Here is a 21,615-nt window from a genome sequence, read left to right as displayed (position 1 = left end):
GGGCCATCATAAGCCTCAGCCCTGCCACTCTGAGCACAATGCGTGTTTCTTTGACCCTCTCTTCTCTAACATAGGGCAGTGTCTGTGCCTGTGTTTGTGTACACACAGTTAATTCTCACAAACACTCCACTGCTCACACTTCTTTCCCTGGGGAGGGGATCATAGAATCATATAAAAAGTAGGGCTGGAAGGGACCTCAGAAGGTCATCTAGTTCAAACCCCTACTCAAGGCAGGATCATCCCTGTCTAAACCAGGACAAGAGAAAATCCATGTGACAATGTGAATCACATATTGTAACCCATTATTGGAAGGTGCTTACACCATGGTGATGTCTATGGTGTAAGATTTTATACAGGCTAAAAGAACCTTTGGTCATATCCATTTGTGCTCTTCATCCCAGGTTTTTTTTACCCTGTCATGGATGTTATCAGTCTCAGCCATTGGAGGCTTATGCCAGGCAGTTAAGGCCTGAAGTAATAACCTTTTACTAAGAGTGGTGAGCTGGTAGGGGATGGATAGACACCTGGCCTTGGAGTTCCAGTGCAATAGCCATTGTCCCACCAATTCCTGAAGACAGAGAAGAGTGACAGGGAGGGAGGAAGTGGAGGTAGCACTCTTCCTAGACATTTTACAGGACCCAGAGAGAATAGCAAATCAACTTGAGGTGTTAGGACAGCTAGGGGAGTTCCAGAAGAAAAAGATTCCCTGAAGTTACTAGAGCGTGTGAGGGGAGCTATTGGCTGTGTGTATGGAAAAGGAGGAACTCCTAAGATAGCAAGCCCATATAAAGGGGGAACTTGCTAAAGGACAAGAGTTATGTCCAGAGAGAGAATCAGGCCATGTGTTCTTTGTTGGTTCAGATCAATATCCCTCTTCACAGGCTTCTCCAAATCACTGATCTATATCTGAGGGTTTCCATTACTATAGTTCAAGGACTTCTGTCATGTCCCCAAGACAGGTTAGTATATCGTTAATCAGTTTTGATGTCCAGTAATTTCAGGCTAGAATTTAATGAAGTGCATGTTCAACCCTTCATGGGCCAGGGTGTGGGCAGCCCCATCTGATATGAGGATTTGCTCATAGATCTTCGCTTTCCTCCTAAATGTTGGCAGCTATGCCAGACCTCCAGCTCTCCTTAAATCACTGAGAGCTGTTACATGATCAAGTGTCTTACTGAGGCACCCAAATGTGAATGTTACAGCATATTATTAGCCACCCTTCAGTTGTTGGCGTTCAAGTATTCCATCTGCCTGATATCACAGTAGGGCTGCTGCTACCTCTTCTTGGAGTCAGAGGGGGATTAGGAAGTAAAGCATTGTAAATGCTAGATTTTAGTCAAAAGGAAAAAAGAAAAAAAAAAACAAGAAAGCATTGTGATTTTTTGGATTGATATTTCAGATTTTCCAATGAGATTTAGGGCTGATTGATAAATATGTAAAGGGAAATCATTACATTTGATAAAAATTATCTGACATTTTCCAACCCGACAAATTCAGTGGCCCTTCTGTAGGCCTCCTTCTTCTTGCCAGGGAACTAACACACAAAAGCTGAGCTTGTTGCTGCAACATGGGGTTTCATAAGAGACATTAGAGAGGAGCATAAGATGTTGTGTTCAGATTTGAGGTCCCCACAGTTTGTGGGGTTCAGTTCTGAGGTTCTGGTTCAGCCCAGCACAGATATAAGGATCAGATGTGAAGACAGGATCCAGATTTGAAAAGCCAGACATGCCTCAGCATGGGGAGGGGAGGTATAGGACTAGCTGAGATTTGGGGTCAGTCCTCTGTATCTGGTTCACTTCTATAGTCTTGCAGTGCAGAGCTCAACATGTCCAATGTATGAAGAAGCAGGCTGGAATGGAAGTTTAGGTATAGCCCCATCTCTGAGACACATGGACCCAGCTTCAGTTGCTAAGTGCTTCTGACTCTTTTAAGCTGGTAAAACACTGAAAAGGAAGGATTTGATTAGGTGCATTCAGTGGAAGTTATACTCCTCATTCACATGCTACCCCATCCCTACAGTTTTAATGTGGTCATCACATCCTAGCTGAAGTTATATTGCAAGCTCCTTGAGGTATAGATTGCATCTCTTCATTTGTATTTTACTTTTTAGAAAAGGTGTGCTGAATGTTTTAATGAGAGCAAATAAGATAAAAGGACTCTGTCAAGAGCATCTAGGTATGTTTCTGAAATATATCACACAAGAATTAGCCTAAAAAAAAAGGGGCCCAATGACCCCCTCACTCTAATCCATCCTTTCCTATAAGATCAGCATTCAGATGATTACATTCCCTACCCTCTTTAAAAAAGGGTTTGCAGAGGAAACATTAGAGAAAATGCCTCCAATTAATATGCCAGACTAAAGTTGGCTCGGTAGGAAACTAAAGAGCATGGACAGCAGCCTGTAGCACTTCCATCACTGTCAAAATGCATTATCCCTCAGAGGTGTGCAAAGGTCACATGACTGATACACACACTCGCTCTCTCTTTCTTTCTCTCCCTCCTCCTCCTCCAAGAGCTGCAGAGAGAGTTAAACATGGGAATCAATGCTGCTATGCTCTTCAGTAAAGGGCAAGCAGTTACATCTGCTTTTGGTATGGGCAGAGCGGAAGGACCCAGCTGTTATCTGCAGCTCTCGATTAATGCTGCTGGGCTGATTAAGTTTCAGAATATTTTACTGCTGTATTTGACACATCCATCAATGGGAGAAAATGGGAGAAGGTTTGTTTGTTCTTCCAGCCCTGTTTCAAAGGACTATTTCAAAGCAGGCCAAATGCACACACTGATGAAACACTCAAGGGCTTTGCACAGAGTAGCACCTAACAAACCAACAGCAGCTCCTTCTATTGGGACCATCACCTCAGGGAAATCTGATTAGCAGGAACGAAGGCCTGGGAGAAAGTGAAAGGGGTCTTGAATGAGAAAGCATCTATTGCCCTTAGGTAAAAGCCACTGCCAGTTCTCTTCAACCTGGATACAGACAAGGTACCTTTAAAAGAGAGCTTTGGACAACAGGGCCTCTACACCTGGCCTGACCCTTGATCCCACATTCAGCTGCTTACAACCAGAGCCTGTTTCAGTGACACATTGGAAGGCACCCTTTCAATCAGTTCCCACAGTGCATCAGAGGTGGAGCAGTGCTGTTCAAAACAGGCACCACAAGACGTCCCCAGAGGTTACAGGCTGCTTCTGAGAAGAACCTAGTTGCAACTTGCTGAGGAAGTTATTGAAGGGGCGGACTTATGAAATACAGGAACAGGCTTGTGACTGCACAGCCCAGGCTGCTGCTAGTGACTCTTTTGAAGGTTCCAGTGACCTGCTTTAGCACTGCTGGGATTGGTCCTTCTGCACATTCACTCTCACCTATCACACCTTTAAAAAACTTTATTAAAAATATCTACAACTAAGCCTAGCGAAGCTGCACAACAAAGGATTCACTCTCCAGAGCAAGAATTACAGTTCCTGCCTCAATGCAACACTTGTGCTCCAAGGCCTAGCACATACCTCTCCAACCAGTCACTCAAAGAATATTAACCAAAGTAGTTCAGAAGCCAATTTAGTTAAACAAGTGCAAGCCATCTTGTTTGGGAACTGACTCCAGTTGGTTTGAGAGTATCAGCAATGCTACAGACGTAACTAAACTGGTTTAAAAGTCATCTCTCTGCTAATCACACTGCAACTTTGTCTAAGGCCCAAGCCAATGTCTATTCTTATTCCTGAATCCCTGTTATTGGCCTGAATTAGCAGATGGTCTTAGCATGCTCTCTCCCCTGGCATGCATACTAATAAAATGCAGTGCAATAGAATAACAATTTTCCTTCTACCTCCTATCTGCAGAATAGATACAGAACGCTGCCAGCACATTCAGGGTCTGCTTGGGATGGCTGTGTAAGCACGGCCCAGCAAAGGACAGTGAATACACTACACAGCACTTCAGTTGAAGGGTTTGGTTTTCAGAGAGACCACAATAACCACAATTGAAATGAAGAGTAGTTGCAAACACTCACAACCTCAGGGAAAAACACAATACAAGGATTACTTGTAGGAAAGCATACTTGTTTGAAGTGACAGAGGTGGAGAAGATGACTGTGATGGGTTGTCAGTTGATTGAGAACCATACTTCTGAGCTGCTGCAGTCTCTCTCTTTCCCCTTTTCCTGTGCCAGCTTAGGAGCAGGCTTTCCTTCTTCAGGCCCTAGGACATCCATGGAGATGCTCTCCAAGAGTGCTGCCTAGTCCCAAACAGACACCTCACCACCACAGAATACCACTTGGGCCAAGAATCAAAAAGGGATTGGGCAGAGACAATTAATACATTAAACAAGACTACCCAGAAATATGGTAGTTGATAATTGTTGTGGAGAGGGCACAAACATATTTCAGGGTTTAAACCAATCTATAGTATACTATTAAAGCTCTTATTGGTGGTGGGGGGCAGTTTATGCCACGCATTTGCCTGTGGTGGGGTGGTTCTTTCACTTTCTTTGGAAACATCTCTCATGGACTGCTGTCTGAGTCAGAGTGCTGGACTGGAAAGAACATGGCTGTGATCCAGCCTGGCAGTTCTTACATTCCCATCCTTGCCCCTGTGGGTTACAAGTAGGACATTTTCTGGTTCCCTTTTAGACATGGAAAAAAAATTACTTTTCAGGTCATCTTTAATCCCAAGTTTATTGTATTGCCAGTGTTTCCCCCTCCATGTTGGGAAAAAGGGTGGGGGGAGAATCCTCTTCTGTTCCTCGTATGCAATTTCAGTATAATCCATTCCTTTGTCTGAGAGCTCATTTAAGTTCCTAGTAATAGCCATGAGTTAAGTTAAATGCTTTCCTCATGCCAGGGGACAAGTGATCTATAAACAAGCCCTTTTTTAGTAAGGAAAAGTTAGAACAGGGTTGGAGTTTATTTTTGTATTTCTTCTTATAGGACAGTTTTTTGGAAAATTAAGGAGTTACTTCTTTTGAGCCTTAACTCAGTCCATATGCTTTCTGTGAAGCATTAACTCATGGATAAAAGCTTCTTGCCAAAAGGCAGGGAAGGATAGTAAATGGAGGGGCATACGCTAAGGCTGATCACTTACTGGGAGGAATGGCCAGTTGCACGCCAGTGACATAAAACCTCTCTCCAAAAATCAGAGACCACCTGTGACTACATTTCAGAACAGTAAAATCCAGGACTGGTATATGTTAATTTAAGCAGTTCTTGGCAAAGAGCTCCGTGTCATTCCCAGTGACACATGAGGTTGTAGTTGTAAGATGCCTATACAGTACTACAGTCTTTCAAGTGTTTTCAGCTTCAGTAACTTAAGGCCTTGTTGATACACAACACTGGAAATCACTTTTTTCTGCTTTAAGTCTGAGGACCCAATCATCCCTGGGCATAAGCAAACAGGGCGCCATTGCCAGGAAGTGAGTGTTATCAGGGAAGAAGGGATGTCCCACAGGGACCAGGATATCTCACCTACCAGAAGTAGGGACAATCTTGGGGATAGCTCTATCAAGCCTTCAGTCGGTGCAGATGTAGTTAGGGATCTTCTGGAAGGGCTAGACATTTTTAAATCTGCAGGTCCAGATGCCCTCCACCCAAGGGCATTGAGGGAGCTGGCAGGGGTCATCACGGAGCCCTTGGCCCAGCTATATGAGCATTCATAGTCATCTGGCCAGGTGCTGGGGGATTGGAAACTGGCTAATGTGGTCCCCATTTTCAAGAAAGGGAGGAAGGAGGACCCAAGTAACTATAGGCCTGTAAGCCTCACCTCAGTGCTCAGGAAGATCTTGGAGAGAATCATCAAGGAGCACATCTGTGGGGGGCCTGCAGGGGAGATCATACTCAGGGGCAACCAGCATGGGTTCACCAAAGGCAGGTCCTGTCAGACCAACCTGATTGCCTTTTACGACCAAGTAACTCAATCCTTGGATGATGGTGTCGCCGTGGACATAGTCTTTCTAGACTTTAAGAAGGCCTTTGACACTCTCTCTCACCCCATCCTCATCAATAAATTAAGTGACTGCAGCATTGATGCCTGCACAGTTGGAGGGGTAAAAAATTGGCTGATGGGGTGCACCCAGAGAGTAGTGGTGGATGGGTTGTACTCAACCTGGTGAGATGTGAGCAGTGGGGTACCCCAGGGCTCGGTCCTTGGGCCCGCACTGTTTAACATCTTCACTGGAGACTTGGACGAGGGAGTGGAAAGCACACTGTCCAAGTATGAAGATTTGGGGCAAGGTGGACACACTTGAAGGGAGAGAGAGGCTGCAACTAGATTTAGACAGACTACAAAAGTGGGCAGACGAGAATAGGATGGGGTTCAATGTAGACAAATGCAGGGTGCTGCACCTTGGGAGAAGGAATCCATGGCATACATACACGCTGGGGAGTTCCCTTCTTGAAAGCACAGAGGCAGAAAGGGATCTTGGGATTATTGACTCCAAGATGAACATGAGCCGCCAATGCCAGACCGCAGCCAGCAAGGCCAGCCATACCTTGTCATGCATCCAAAGGTGCATCTCAAGCTGGTCCAGAGGTGATACTCCCCCTCTATGCGACTTTGGTCAGGCCGCAGTTGGAGTACTACGTCCCGTACTGGGCACTGCACGTCAAAAGGGATGTGGCCAGCCTGGAGAGGGTTCAGAGGAGGGCCACCTGCTTGGTGAGAGGGCAGCAGCACAGGCCCTGTGAGGAGAGACTGAAGGACCTGAACCTGTTCAGCCTCAGCAAGAGGAGGCTGAGGCGGGACCTGGTGGCTTCCTACAAGCTCATCAGGGGGGATCAACAGCAAACAGGCAGAGCCCTTTTCTCCCCAGCACCACCTGGGGTGACAAGGAACAATGGTCATAAGCTGATGGAGAATAGGTTTAAGTTAGAGATCAGAAGGCAATATTTTACCGTTAGAGTGGCCAAAATCTGGAACCAACTTCCCAGGGAAGTGGTCCTTGCCCCTACCTTGGGCAAATTCAAGAGGAGGTTGGACGATCACCTGTCTGGGGTCTTGTGAACCCAGCATTCATTCCTGCCTGTGGCAGGGGGTCAGGCTAGATGATCTGTTCAGGTCCCTCCTGACCCTAGCTACTATGAAACTATGATGTTACTCCTTCCTCGGAAGTATAAGGTAGTGGTCACTGTTGGTGGCAGACTACCCGACTGAGCAGAGCCAGTACTCCCAGGCTTTTATAGTTCCTATAAGAAAGAGATAGGGCCTAAGTCAGTACCCTGCTAAGGCATGAGAGGGTACTTGCATATGCTCTCCTTGGCTCTTTCTCTTTCATAGAGTAGGGGAAGCCAGGACTAGGAGAATGAGACTACTAATTACCAAGTACAATTTGTCAGAGTGATTTCTGTATGCCTTCTAAATACATGCTGCAGGAAGGGATTTTCATGTAAATCTTCCAACTAAGCTGAAAGTAGAATAACTCAAGCAGAGAAACGTAGGTGAGGTTTTAATTTTGGAAAGCAAATTAAATTAATTGGAAATGATTAAGATTTTGTTTTAAATTAACCATCCAACCACTCCCTCCTCCCTCACTCCCCACACAAACTGCTTACAGAAAACAACCTGTGTTGCATACTTTTGTCAAAGCTCATAACCCACTGTATTTAGCACTCCCTCACTACCAGTTTCTCCAACACTGCAGCAAGACTTCCTGAGGTTTTATGCCATTTATTACTGAAGTAGCCTACAATAAAAGCCTACACAGAAGCACATAAAATCTTCAAGTCTCTCCCTCTCATCCCCAAGAAAAGGAGAAGTAACCTGAAACCCATGAGTGAGTGTGAAAAGGGGACAGATAACCATCTGGTAAGAGGAGGATCTCTCATTTTATTCTGAGGGTTTTCAGGTTGTTTAGCTGAGGTGGGCTACCTGTTGAGAACACCATCCCCTGTGCTTAGTTGGGCCCTTCTAGTGGTTGTCAACTACAGCTGTTGGACAAAGCCCTTTGTTATGCCTATTTTAACACTTAAAAATACAGGACTAGTTGATTTACAGTGACAGTCTACCCTATAGCCCGTCTGTAGAGAGAGATGAAGCCTAATGAATTTTTGGTACAGAACTCTTTGAACCAGGAATGCCTAAGTGTTAATTATGTCACTAAACACATCCTTAAAGTACTTTGAGATGTCCAGGAGAATGAGGCTGTGCAGGTGTCAGGTGCTACGACTAACAACATCACAGGAAAATTATGGGATGTAACATCTGTAAATCATGTTGACATGAAAAACAGAATAGAAATGATTTGACATAAAACTGCAACCAGATAACATCTTAGATTCTAGTCTGCCATAGCTCTTTCGAGATCAGTGAAAGGTAAGTGTTCTGTGTTTACAGCGAATTGAGAAGATCACCCAGTCCTGCCACACACGTTGTAGGTTCTCTGCCTGTGGTTTGCAGACAGGTTTAATGCAGTCACAATCACTCTTCTTTGTATGGCAGAGCAGGAGGCAAGCAGGCTCCCAAAGCCTCCTGTTGTAATGTGTAGCATAGAGTCAAGGCACAGAAAAAAGTGGAGAGACAGACGGGCAACAGTTGATGCAGAGCTGTTCAGAGGAAGAAAACAGCATTTTTCAAATAAAAATCACATGCTGTTAATCAGCCTCAGACCCATTTGCTTGACATTCCTACAAAGAGGTCTGGTGCACAGGCTACCATGTCAGAGCAGCAGGATTTTCTACAGAGGGAAATGGGTCATTCGGTTTTCCTCCTAAGCCTGCACATCCACTTGCTGCCTGCTCTTGCGGAATTCACATTTACATACCAACCAGTAACTATTCTACCTCTACCTTGTTAATCACTGGAAAATCTCCCTAACCCTTCCCCAAAGGAAGAAGAAAGCCACATCATTATATGAACATGGATATAACTTAGCCATGCATAAAAAGACTGTCTCCAAATGCAAAGAAAGCCGTGTCTTAAGTTTGATTATTTTTTTCTTTCCTATTTCACACAGGCAGATGTTTTTACCTAATTTGAGGGAAAGGTGGCAAAGAAGAACAGTGCTTCTCTATTTTGAGCCACAGAAAGAAACAGACTTTTAGCTATTTCCTGTTGATTAATATCTGTGAGGTCCTACACAGCCACACTCAAGCCAATTTAAGGAAGTCATAGGTGCAGTGATAATTAAGCAGGGACTGAGGGTACTGTGGATAATCCTGCTACAGAAAAGCTTTACTGCAGAAGCCTGCTGTTTGCGTAGGAGTTCTAATAAGGTGGGATTGTGGAGATGTGCTTGTGTTGAATACAACAGGAACTTATGTTCCATGTCTGTTGGTTTTGCATTTTCCTTTGAATAAACTTTGATCATTTATGTTTTTACCTCCTTTGCCCTGAATTAGAATTTAGCAAGCTTGCCTCTGTGCCTGACCAATAACAGAAGGTATTTGGGGTACAATATGTCTGGCCTTAAAGTTGTGAAAGGAAGCTGGGAATTTTCTCTCAAGCTCATCTCAACCCAGAACACTATACACCCAAGTGCTGATTAAATGTTTGTTGTTCTACTAAGGCAGGGGTCAGTAACCTTCTGCTTGCAAAGGAACTGCCTACAGCCCATGACAACACTCAGCGAGAGGGTGGTGGGGAGCACCTTCTCCATATGCTGTGCATTCCCTTCCTGTCAAACCCCTTTGCTCCATCTAGCAGGTGGCCACCCCAGCCCTCCCTGCTCTGTCATGCTGCTACTGCAGCCTCTGCATACCCTCACCACCAAATTTGCTGTTCACCATTGTCATTTAAGATGGCAAGTGGCATCACTTGGTGGGGAGGACAAGCACAAGCTGCAGTAGCAGGGTGCGAGAGCAGCCCTTGGCACAGAACAGGGAGGGCTTGGATGCTCTGAATAGGGGACTCTGAGGAGGGGATTGATGACCTGTGACAGGGGCTGGGTCAGAAGCAATGGCTCACCAGTTTTAACGGTTGCTGATCCCTGCACTAAGGCTTTCTGGTGACCTACAAAATGAGAACAACATTTCTAAAAAAAAAACTCTGCCTGGCCTCCAAAGAAACACAAGAAGACACCTAGATGGTAACAGTTTAACCAGATAATGGGATTGGAAAAAAAGTAAGGGAGAAACCTTGTGTCTGACTAGTATAGAAGCTCTGGCTTTCTGCATATAGAAGTCTACTAGGCTACAGAAGGCACCAAAAAGCTCATATAGATAAGCTTTTGGAATACGCCTTCACTTATCCTGCCAGCCTCTTCCTCAGAGAGAATCCTACAATTCTCTGACAGGGAAGTGAGTGAGAGTAGGAGATGAGGACAGTGCAGTGGCTCTCAACCTCTTTGGACTTGAGGCATCCCTCAGTGGACTCCAGGCACCCTTCCATAACTTTTGTAAATTAAGGGGCACCCAAACTCAATAACTAATTTATATATGACAGTGCTTACCTCCTTGCAGAAGGGCTGGGCAGTGGGGATGGTGGATCGGCCAGGCAGGCGCATTTCCTCACACTTCATGGTGCCCCTCAAAGGATCTCATGGCACCCTGGTTGCAAATCCCTGGGATATCAATATACAAGATGCTGACTGCAGACCATAAATCAAGAGGGCCTAGTGCAGGGGCAGGCAAAGTCCGTCCTGCAGGCTGGATCAGGCTCGCAGTGGGCTCCATTTCCCAACCCTTGTTGCTGCGACCAGTTTCCATGAAGACCCCAGAACCATGACAGCATGGTGGCCAGGGTTTCCTGTATTAAACTGTTAACTTCAACGGAAGTTGGGACACTAAATGGTTTTGAGGATTTGGGCCTCATTTCCCATAGGTAAATAAGGACATTTCCTTACCAAACATGTAATCATGATCCAAGGTTTAAAGACAAAAAAGTAAGAAACCCATAGCAGACAATGAATAAGTACTATGGGGAGAAGATTATTCCTCATGCCCTTTAGCCTGAGTTTCAACTTTTCGAAAGAAAGCCTTGATTTATGTACTGCAGGGGGTCTAATTATATGGCCCAGGGACCAGATATGTTTTATATGGGATCTTCAAAGTGTGCAAAATCTAAATTTTCATTAAAAAAATAAAGCTTGTGTAGCTAAGCTACAGATGTCACACATGAACCAAGAGAGACCAAAGTAAGCCTGCAGAATGCCTGAAGTAACAACTGTTAAGTTAATCAGAGCGTCATTCAAAGTGCAGCTTTGAATATTTACTATTCCATTGGAGTCATTTCTAGAAGGTAGACTGGGAAAGCTGGTGGTTGTAAAGCCCTCATGTCACAGGAGCTGGGAGCTGCTGCAAGGAAAACACTGCAGAAAGATAAGAGAAGACTCCAAAGGCAGGACTGAGGGAGAAAAACAGTGAAAGGAGCATGAAAAAAGAAACAAAGGGCTGGATTAGTACTGGTCCTAAAGGGGAGCAGGAACAAAAAGGATCTGAACAAATAACTAAGAGATTTGTTACTACCTAAAGGTCACTTTGGTCTCTGTACATGCCAACCTCCTACTGACATCAGCTGGAAACCCACTGTAGACTGGGGAGGCCTACAAAGTTATGAATTTACATCCTGGCTCTCACACCATAAGTAACAATCTCTTCCAAAGGTGTCAGACATTTTTCATCTGCTATAATTGACAGGTTCGTATTATTCAAATACAGTTATCTTGTTCATGGTATTATAAAAGGGGCATTCTAGGAAAACAATATTTTAAACCAGTTTAAAAATAATACAAAGAATATATTTCCACACAAATCAGGATAAACCTGAAAGATGGAAAAGCAAGGTGTCAAAAGACAAGTAATTTTCATACTTTTGATAAAAATTAAGGTAGAGTCAATATTCTCTGACATAGCAAGACTGAGAATGTTTTGGCAGATGAAAATACAAATACCATCTTTCAAGTCCTATTTCCAGGCCAGTAGTTTGAAAGAAACTAGAAATTCCTTGGTATATACCTTCTCCACATTTAAGGAGTCCCAATTTGGCTTGCTCTTGTCTCAAGACTATTCTGCTACCCTGACAGAGATAGAAATCACAACAGTCCTGCAGCCCACTCAGTGGTTACATCAAACTCAGGCTGTCCAAGACAATGTTACAATAGCAAGAACAGCTCAAGTGCTAGAAGAGAAGGGAGAAAACACCAATGGCTGTGTTGAATTGGGGATTTCTGAGAAGGCAGTTTTGTGCTTAGGAAGAAGCACTAAAAAACCTGACAGTATTATGGTACAGTGGATGCTGAAATAGGAGATAAGGAAATATGACCTGAACAAGCCTTCAAAATGATCTGGACAGGCGAGCCATATCTGGGCTGTTACAATAGAGATGAGGTTGCTTATTGAGATTACAACCAGATCTGTGAAAGGGCATGGAAATTAACACATTTGGACATGGGATGTGCTTTTTGTTAAGACTTGTCTTTGTAGATTGGGGGGGGGGGGGTCATAACAACACCTTCATAACTGAGATAGTGTTTTACTTGCAACCCTGTGAAAAGATACATCAGTGATGTCCCATCTGCCCATTACTGCACCTCCTTGGGATTAACTACAAGCATGCCATATCTCCTCAACTGCAATGTATTTCAAGCAACCTACACCAGAAGTATTATCAACTGCCCATGAAACATGAATTTTTTCCTGGAATTACTACGGGCTGAGTTGATCAGAAATCAGATTTGCCTATCCTACCAATAGCTGGTAGAAGAATAGATATTGAGTGACCCATCAGGACCAGAACCAATCACTCTGCACTAAAAAAAAACTTCTTTTCCATTGGCATAAAGCTTTTTATTTCATACCTCTTGGCCCTGAACAATTGGACCTACTGTTTTAATTTCATCTACTTTATCCTCAAAGTGCCCAAGCCCCACTATTGGCTTATTCATCCATGAAAAACTCATGCAAGATGGGTAAATACTAGATCCATTTCATAGATAGGAAGCCAAGTTACAGAGAGAATAAGTAACTTGCCTAAAGTTATACAAGATATCTGATGAGTTAAGATTTGAATCCAGATCTTCTGTGTCCTAGTTCATTGCTCCATCTACCAGACCCACCTTCCTACAAGGGAGGCATGTACTAAACATATTCTCAGTGCGAAGGTGAAACCCTAGGTAGGCCAGGACACTTGACTCAAAGCTGTAAACTGCTCTCTAGCCAAATCTGTCTTTTGACAGAGATGATGTCAAGGAGTTAAAACAATTAGAAATCCCTGGATTTAAATATGACTGGGGTTGTAAACAGAAGTTGCAGAAGAGCAATGACAGCGAGTGAAGGAAAACAATGAGGAAGATGCAGAGCAACCCCAAACTCAGTTTCACAGAAAGGTTATTTATTTTAAAAAGTTAAATATAAACTAAAATCTAGCACCAGGCAGAAACACGACTGCTAAACCTAAGTAGGCAGAATTACATTAAAAATTAACAAATCTAATGGCCAACATTTACAAAGCATTTTCCAAACATTAATTCAAATAAGCCTCACAACATCCCTGTGAGGTAGGTGAGTGTTATTAGCCCCATTTTACAGACAGGGAAACTGAGGCAAAGAGCAAATATGCAGCCTATTCAAGGCCACACAGCAAGTCAGTGTCAGAGCCAGGATTAGAACTCAGGTTGTTACCATGTGCAGGGATGCTTTAGAAGATGGTGCTTCTCTAAAGAAACCTCCCCCCAATCCATTGCAAGACAACTAACCCCATTTCACTACAGAAATTATGCATCATGGTATCTAAACAGAAAAAACTGTACTGGAAAGTAATAATTCTATAGACAGTGTGCTGCTGGCAGCTCCTATGTTTTTAAAGAAGTGGTATTGGTGTTCCCATACTGCCAGCATCAAACAATGTCACGTTTTATCAGGTGATGGCCACTGGAGGCCTTGCTGCACACAACTCTCAAAATGGGACAGCAGTGCTGCTTCTTCACCTCATTCGCACAAAGGCATCTCTCTTCATGGAAGGTCTCCTCCCTGTGCCTGTCACCAGAAGCAAGGAAAGGAGATGGGGGCAGGGGAGAGGGAATTGTGGGTCTGTAAAGAGGTGCAGCTGTAGAAGGAAGAGATCAGTTCATATCTGGCATCTGGCAAAACTGAAAAAATTCACAACCCAGGCTGAGAATCCAGGTCAAGAAGGTAAACCTAGCAGCACCATACCACTCTGAAGGGATAGCCAACATCAACACCGGGCACTCTCCTCTCAGGGTGGCGACATCCCCTTTTCCCATACTTCCTCCAGATTAAAACAGTCTAGAGGTGAAGGGCCAGATGGGGCCCCCAGCCCCATCTCTGTAAAATAAGCTTGTAAGGAATCACAGGCAATTTCATTCAGTATCTAGTTAAAAGCTCCATTGTTAAGTCCCCAAACAGCCACTGCTGGCAGCGGGACTCTCGCTGAGAAATGGCAAGCCCATGTACTTGCAAATCCCATGCGGAGGCCGAAATAAAATAGTTCTTCCATGTTAAGTGGCTGCTTTCCCTGTCAGACCCAGGTCTCAGTCCTCTGGAGGGATCGTTTCACGACAGCTCAATCTGAAGGTCCTCCCCATACTTTCGGATCAGCTTCCCATGATTGTGGTCCACTGACCACCGCACCGGGAGGTGCTTGGGCTGCATGGTATCCAGGAAGTGCTGACGCCAACGCCTCTCCAACTGCATGAGGGAGCTCAACCCCCCTTTGGCGAAGCACTGCACCACCTTCAGGCCATGGGGAATGTAGTTCTCATTGTAAATCCTGCTGAGACAAGAGTGAAGCTAGGTTTCACAAAAGCCTGCTGGACTTGAAGCCTCTCCCTAAGGTACAGCAGCTCACTGACCACTGTCTCACCCTCGCAGCTTTACAGACACAAGGCTTAGCTGTGGCACCCCAGCTGATCACCACATCATCATCCAAGTAACAAACTGGGGAGAGACTTAGCTGGGTTTGTTTAAGCTTTGCTTTAATTCCAAACGGCTCCCTGGAGCACAACCACAAAACTAAAAGTGCCTTGTTAATTATGAAGAACAAGACTTTGCACCATTCATGAGGATCCTGGAGCACTTGGCAAATGCTAATTAATTAGTAAACTAATTAAAGTTTACAAACATCCGGTGATATAGGCTGTGAACTTCTCAAGGCAGGAGACATGTGATCTATGGTCCCAATCCTACCGCAGCATCCCTGTAGGCATTTCCCTTCCCTGCACAGCTCCACTACACTCTGTAGAGAGAACTGGGCACATCTGCAACTCCTTAGAAGCATTGGTAGCCACAGTGAAATACCATCCCCATTGTGCCAATGACAGATGTGAAGCTCAAGCTAGTGAAGTGGCTTATCAAAAAGCCATGCAATAAGCGATGGCAGCACTGGGAACAGAACTCCAGGGCTTCTACTCTAACCTCCAAAAGACTCGCATTTGGTTGTGGACACTGACTCATTGAGGCAATGTAAGATGTTAAAGGGCAGACCCCACCCTCCAGAAGTGCTTCACAACAGCTGCAATAAAGAGCTTCGAAGTGTGGACCAGATGCATGCCTTCACACAGGGAAACACTATATGTGGCCTATATCTCCAGTCACTTAAAAAGATGGAGTACTGGCCAGGTGAGGTTTTTAAGTTTACCCAGTGCTCATTGCAGAACGTAAAATATCATGAACGTCACTCTGGACAGCTACAATAGTGCAAGGGCACGATGGGGACTAACCTTTTTCAAGATTCATCTGGAGGGTCCATTGTCCTAAAGCCACCAACCTGAGAAGGGCTCTTTTTGCCCTTCATGGTATGTCATGAAGCATGTAAAAAATATGAAAAAGGACCATCTAAAGAGGCCCAATTTGAAAAATCAGGCTACTCACTGGGGTGCCTAATTAAGGATATGTAAACTATACTTGAGGAAATCATCCCTGTAATGACCGTATGACCAGAATTTTAAGAAAATGGGTTCCTTTAAGAAGTTAGGATTCCATATCCTTAATTAGGCAGCCCAATGTGTAGCCCAGTTTTCCAAATAAGGCACTTGAACAGATGGCCTTAATATGGATTTAGGAGCCTAAGTTTAGACAGCCATTGTTTTGAAATTTCAGTGCCAATGTTTGCTAGGATATTGGTGACACCTGGACTGGTAAAGGACGTCTGGAATATGGTATTACCACTTCTCCTTAAACTGATACAGCTTTGCCGATGAAAAGGCAAAACGGTGGCAGACCTGTCTACCCACCTTATTCTAACAAAGGACACTGCAAGGGTATTGTAACTGCTTGGCAGAAGTGGAGCTGGGAAGTCCCAAGTTTGCAGTATGACAATTAAACAGAGTTTATAATTCTACTAAGCAGGGGGTGATTCATCTTTGTTCTTGTTTTGTCATGTCTGGCTTCCTTGGGGATTAAAGTATCCTTTCAGAAAGAGGAGAGCACAACACAAAATCTAACCTGGGGCTGATAAATTTTAGAACTTTTGCAATCAAAGCTGAAAGCCAATTTGCCAGTCTAGCAATCCTTCCCACAGTAGACCATACTATGCTACCAGATACTTAGCTGTGGACTAGTAACAAGCAAGGCTGCCTGATGCCTCCATTTTTAGATATAAAATCTGTTCAGTTAGAACTGAATGGAAAGGGCTGAATCATTCATACTCATAACTTGGTTTTCAATGGAATGAGAAAAAAAGACAATGAATTATACATTTCTCTCCAGAGTTGTATTAGGTTTATTAATTACCATTAAACCTTCCAGCACCCTGTGTGGACACTTAAGAAAGTTAAAACTAAACACAGGATCTAAGCTGGGTAAGAATGTTTGGAAAATTTAGTGCTCAAGACCAGTTAAATTACATCCCTCCTCAGCTGGAAGGGTGGAAAAGGATGAAAGGAAAGCAGTGCATGGGACCCCCCCCCCCCAAACTCTCTCTACATTGAGTCCTGAAGAACATTATCAATTTGGGCTATTTTTAAGAGTCTGGGAAAAGCTGCTGGAATGCAGTTAAGCAGTAGGCTTGAAGCCATGTTAAAACTCCAAGTACAATGTGAATCTTGCATTACATATGCCGTATCAGCAGGATGTTTAAATCAGGCAGAACGGGAAAATGGCAAAATCTGCAATTCCAGTTAAGTGAGAAAATCTTGCTTGCTATTTCCTGGCAGGAAGGCCTTGAAATAAATACCATTTCACTTAAGGATATGAGTAATAGCAATAGACATAACCAAATGTACCAGATGCAATAGTACTGTAACAGGTATACCTGTTTTCACAGCTTATCTAAGGCACATTTAAAAAAGGCAGCCTTGTCAAAGAAGACCACAAAATAAGAAGAAAGGAGAACAGGATGATGGTAAGAGACATGCCAGAAGGCTGAAGGAAAAAGAAAACAGTAGAATTCCAAAAACTGTAAAAATTCACAGGAATACAAATCCCAGCTAATGAACACCTCCTAGGACTATGGAAGAACTTGTTCCTAGAGTCTCAGTAAAACAAAAACAAAAAAATTGAACCCAGGATGTTTACTAGCATGAACATGTTTGCATAAATAAGGGGTATGGACTGGACGAGGAGAGGGTGGAGGGAATCTGAGAACTAAGAGGATCCAAGACAACCTGTCAGTCTGTGGGCTGTCAACCCCTTACCCACAAAACTTGCCAGATAAGAATCTGTACTGCAGTCACAAGTAGTGAGACATATACTGAAGTAAGCATAATGACTTGTGCTTTGGGGTATGTAACAATAAGAGGTTAGGCTGCAGACCTGTCTCTTGCCTCATATTGGCAGCCAACTTACCAAACCACCTGTAATGCAGGAAGCAGCAGAGCCGGAGTCAGAAGGTCATGGGACCAGCACTAGCAATAAGAGAATGGAAGCTGGGAGAGCTAAAGCAGGGCTTGTATTTCACAGGGCATCAGGGTGAGAAAATAGAGCAGGCAGCGCCCAGGGATGTCAATGCCCTCATGGTAAAGTGCTGGAACCTTCTCTCTTCCTTTCCACGCAAAAAATACTGAGCCCAAAATCATCCTTACCATAAATGCACATATTTTAATAGGCTTATGCTTGTCCAATTAAATGCTCAATCTTTCTGCATACATCAGTTCCTCCCAGTCCTGAACAGAGATGCCTTTTAGCCTAACAGTAAAACCAGTTCTTTTGACAGGTTGGCTGATGCTGAAGGGATATTAAGATAACCAAGGGTATTCTTAAAAGTGTTTTGCAGGGAGTAGAGGAAGCGTGGGGGGGGAAGGGAGAAAGTCAGAATACTTATTATTTAGCACTGTAAATGTTCCTATGACTTTTGGTGCTGTCCTACTAATTATATGAGGCTCTACATGCCCTAATGCACATACCCCTTCTTACATACATTTAAACCTAAAGCATTCATAGACATGCACATGTATCTAAAATACTACATTGCGTTACTGGGCTCTGGTTGTACCTGGTTTCCAGTTCTGCTGCTTCCTGGAGCATCTCTGGTGTAATGGTCTCTCTGTCAAAAAAGTCTTTGATTCCTTGCAGCAGCTCCTCCCTCCTGGAGTCAGGCAGGCTGCCCGCGTTCAGCAAGGCACGGGCCCCAGACCGAACCTGACGGCGGTGGGGGTCCTCCAAGAGGCGTACCCCTTCCTCACAGCCAATGGGGGCTGCAAACTCCTCTGCAAGTTGCTGCTTGAGATGGTTGTCATAGTAATTGGAGATGGCATGACAAGAAGTACAAAGCAGCAGCACATCATGGGAGTTGTGGTCCTTCATTTGGATGGGGAAGTGTCTCCTGTACTCATGAGGTACAATGTTTTTCCTATTAAGGAAACAGTAGCATTCTCAGCTAGGCTCCAGGCACCATCTACTGTAAATTCCTAAATTAAACATTGATATTCAATTATCTGAAGGGTGGTTACAAAGAGAATGGAGCTAGACTGCTTTCAGTGATGGCAGATGACAGGACAAGGAGCAATGGTCTCAAGTTGCAGCAGTTGCAGGGAAGTTTAGGTTAGACATTAGGAAAAACTCTCATTAGGAGGGTAGTAAAACCCAGAGAAGAGAGGTGGTAGAATTTCCATCCTTGGAGGTTTTTAAGACCCACCTAGACAAAGCTTTGGTTGGGATGATCTAGTTGGGGATGGTCCTGCTTTGAGCAGGGGGTTGAACTAGATGACCTACTGAGGTCCCTTCCAATCCTAATTTTCTGTGATTCTATAATTTTAATGAAGGAAACCATCACATGCATTGGGACTTTCTATATTTGGTGTCAGCCCAGAAGCAAACTGTATTTTTAAAGTTTGTGGACAATCTTTTAGGTTCCTTTTGAACAAGCAATGGTAAAAAAAAAAAAAATATCCCTCACAACTTTATAGATATTCCTTTAAAAAAAGGGGGGAGCCAGAAAAGCATCAATAAAAATGGCACTATATCACTTCTGTGTGCATCTGAAGGCCAAACTTATGACTTCAGTGACAGAAAAGCATGTTTCACTTTCTACTGCTGATAGCCCCATGGAGACAAAACAGATAGAGAGAGCAAATGAGAGTCTATTCTGGATTGTGCACCACCAAAATTCCTAATGGAAATCCCAAGCAAGATCTCCCAAATGAATGCATATGCACTTATCTAAACTCACAGGAGTAGCCTCATTAACAAAGAGACTACGTATGTGTAAATAAGCAGGGGCTTTGGTGCTTGCAAGACTGGGGCTTTAAAGTTTAAATGCAAAACTAAATCCTGCCCTCATATGCAACTGTGTATCCACAAATAAGGCAAAGAGGCAGCTAGCTGTTGTAGCTAAAAGTAACATCTAGTTTCCAAGAATGCCTGCTATGGGGGATGTGAGAAGCCCAAGTGAGAAGTCCTGCTTGTCTTTCAGATCCCAATATGGAGGGTGGGCTGTGAGTAAAAACATCCTCTGTAACCTAGGTAAGCTTGCTTTGGCAGCTGTTGAGAGACAATCAGAAAAGCACCCCATCTTACTGTTTTTACAGGGGACCTTTTCAAAGCAGATTAAGGATTTTAAGATGAAATGCACATGCTTATTCTAAAATAAAACAAGATTCAATGCAGCTAAATACATTTATTTAAGGTTGGCATGTTACTCAGTCTTCCCAGAGGCTTCCAGAACAAAATCAAATTTTAGAAAGTTACAAGCAATTGCACAACTACAAATGAGCACACTCAGTTAGATGACTGCTCATTTTCAGCAGCCTATACACAAGAGCTGAAGTGGAAAGAAACAGTACTTTTTTCCTGCTTTGCCTGTCTAAGGGATTGGCAAGGATAAGAACACCTGCTTGGGAAACTATGAAAGACAGAGAGACTATGTAGGCCTCCATAAGAAACAAAACTATTTTTCAACATTCTGCCCATAAAGACAACAAAAGCAAGGATGCACCCTTCCCATTGCCAACAGAAGGAATCTAAGCCTGGAGACCCCAAACTGTCACATGAACTTTTTAAGCTTCTCCCCATCATTTTTGTTACATTCTTCAAATATTCAGCATTTCAAAGCTTTAATTCCTCTCTTAATATAAGTAAAGCTGTCCCAATATAAAATGGATGACCAGCTGTTCAGTTCAGATAACCTTGAAGATACTGCCCTCAGCTAAACAATAGCAGTCATAAAAACTCACATTTCTCCCATACCCAGCCACTACAAGCTCATACGAGCTATTTAAGTGTTAACAGGCTTAAAAATAGAGTAGGGTTACTCTCACAAAAGGAAAAAAAACCCAAAAAACTAAAAGAAAAGATATGCTTGTAATGTACATCACTGGTTTTCCCAGGCTGGACCACAGCATGTATGTTTCTGGTTATAGCCCTCTGCTGGAGAGAATGCTGATGTGTATGGTGTCAGACTTGCCACACAGCATGATCACATGGCTTTCTTATGGCTACAGCAAACCAAGGAGGCAAACCTTCTGTTTTCCACAAGCCTGATTGTTTTGTACATGACATACAACAACTACAAACACTAGCCTCTAGAAACAGGAACCTAAGCTAGATCAGGGGGATTCCTTCTACCGAAAGGATTCTTATTCCCTGCATGGCACAACTCACCGGATGTAGGACTCTCTCTTGCCACAGACTACACAGAGATTCTCCTTGACTGTCAGGTAATAATCAACCTGGGACTCGGGACGTCCTGAGGGCTCAAACTGCAACTTTACTACAAACGGATCCATGCTCACCAGCTCTGGAAGGGTAGAAGAAAAAAGCAGGCCTTTGACAGCTGAAGAAAAACTATGGGTGGGAGCTAGATTGTTAACATGTAGGTGAGAGGGCACATCCTGTTTAACCCTTCTCCCAGCATCTCCAATAACTAGATATCAACATTTGAACCCCAACTTAAAGGTTTAATCTCTCAGCTAACTATCTTGGCAAAGTGGAAATCTTTCACAGATGCAGGCTGATATGTGGCCTGTCATACGTACCTCCAATGCCCTTGTCCAGGTACCACTGGGCCTTCTTGCGATCGCAAGTGCACAGAGGCTGTCCGTCTGGCGCATGCAGAAAGCAGTTGTCATACAAGGGAGATTTTCTGTGAAATGGTCAATGTCAACAATTAATAGGCAAAAGCACCCCAAAAAGGAGCTTCCTGTAACCGTGTATTTCACACTGCATTCAGTCAGCTTCCTTCAAGTCAACTGCATACCCTCAGTAATAAAAACACTCCATACAACTAGCAACATGTACTTATGGGCTAGGCACTGTATGGGCAAAATCATCTATTGCCAAGGATAATAAAATACTGTCCAAAGAA

At 43.8% G+C, this 21,615-nt stretch overlaps 1 protein-coding gene across 7 annotated transcripts in view; it reads right to left on the bottom strand.

Annotated features, from left to right (window-relative positions):
- EXD2 (exonuclease 3'-5' domain containing 2) overlaps positions 1-21,615 on the bottom strand; it is a 61,199-nt gene that overhangs the window by 28,411 nt on the left and 11,173 nt on the right. For 3 of the 7 annotated variants that reach the window (XM_019477051.2, XM_019477052.2, XM_059722900.1), the window contains exons 6-9: positions 21,287-21,393; positions 20,913-21,048; positions 18,307-18,663; positions 13,228-14,649 (exon numbers count right to left, since the gene is read on the bottom strand). In XM_019477051.2, the coding sequence (XP_019332596.1) occupies positions 14,430-14,649; positions 18,307-18,663; positions 20,913-21,048; positions 21,287-21,393 (820 nt within the window). In that variant the 3' untranslated portion in view covers positions 13,228-14,429. Of the gene's footprint in view, positions 1-1,385; positions 1,944-13,227; positions 14,650-18,306; positions 18,664-20,912; positions 21,049-21,286; positions 21,394-21,615 lie in introns of those variants that run through there. The other 4 variants (XM_019477053.2, XM_006266443.4, XR_009460147.1 and 1 more) reach the window with 4 other exon arrangements.

This window comes from Alligator mississippiensis, chromosome 2 (genome assembly GCF_030867095.1).
Source record: "Alligator mississippiensis isolate rAllMis1 chromosome 2, rAllMis1, whole genome shotgun sequence".
Classification (NCBI taxonomy): domain Eukaryota; kingdom Metazoa; phylum Chordata; order Crocodylia; family Alligatoridae; genus Alligator; species Alligator mississippiensis.
The sequence above is the reverse complement of the archived record's forward strand: the minus strand, read 5'-3'. Positions and strand labels throughout refer to the sequence as shown.